Here is a 795-nt window from a genome sequence, read left to right as displayed (position 1 = left end):
TTTTCTTCCATTGCTCAATTTGAACTGACACCCTCAGAGGTCCAAATATAGGTGAATAATACACGTTGGTAAAATTATTATTATCATTTTCCAATTCTAATTTGTCAGTTTGATGTCAGCATTTTTCTTCTGCTTCTCAGTTTTATTCGCGAGATAATCAAAACAATGTTTTTTATTATTATGATGCTTGTGTGAACAACGCAAATTTGGATCAATAAACAGTGATAGTGAATAGAACTATTCCGTCATTTTTAAAAAATGTGACTATAAAGCAAATGGCACCGTCAGTATTCCACAATAAGTCGCATACCTCCTTTAAAATGAATTCGAAGCTGAACATTATCATATTTTTTAAAAAATCTCCGATTGCATGAATTGGCTCTCGATTGAATTTCCGAAAACCTATTTTATGTTGCTAGGAAATCGTGTTTACATGCACCCGGACTCGCCGAACACGGGTGCACACTGGATGCGACAGGAGATTTCTTTCGGAAAATTAAAGCTGACAAACAATAAAGGGGCGTCCAACAACACGGGACAGGTGAGACGTTATCCTGATATGATTTCAGTGCATTTATTTCCCCAGATGTATCTTTTGCTCGTCATCGCGTATAGCAAACGTCTGATGCACGCTTTTGGCGCAGATGGTGGTCCTGCAATCTCTGCACAAGTACCAGCCGAGGCTCCACGTGGTGGAAGTGAACGAGGACGGCACGGAGGACTGCAGCCAGCCGGGCCGAGTGCAGACGTTCACCTTCGTCGAGACGCAGTTCATCGCCGTCACCGCCTACCAGA

At 42.0% G+C, this 795-nt stretch overlaps 1 protein-coding gene across 1 annotated transcript; it reads left to right on the top strand.

Moving 5' to 3' along the window:
• Positions 1 to 422: 422 nt before the first annotated feature.
• LOC109509064 (T-box brain protein 1-like) lies at positions 423 to 791 on the top strand (the record flags this gene model as incomplete). Its single annotated transcript, XM_019858986.1, has 2 exons — positions 423 to 541; positions 645 to 791. Coding segments are annotated over exons 1-2 (255 nt in total), but the record flags the coding sequence as incomplete, so codon positions are not given.
• Between the last annotated feature and the right edge of the window lie 4 nt (positions 792 to 795).

Source organism: Hippocampus comes, unplaced genomic scaffold, assembly GCF_001891065.2.
Source record: "Hippocampus comes isolate QL1 unplaced genomic scaffold, H_comes_QL1_v1.1 C16752040, whole genome shotgun sequence".
NCBI lineage: Eukaryota > Metazoa > Chordata > Actinopteri > Syngnathiformes > Syngnathidae > Hippocampus > Hippocampus comes.
The sequence above is the reverse complement of the archived record's forward strand: the minus strand, read 5'-3'. Positions and strand labels throughout refer to the sequence as shown.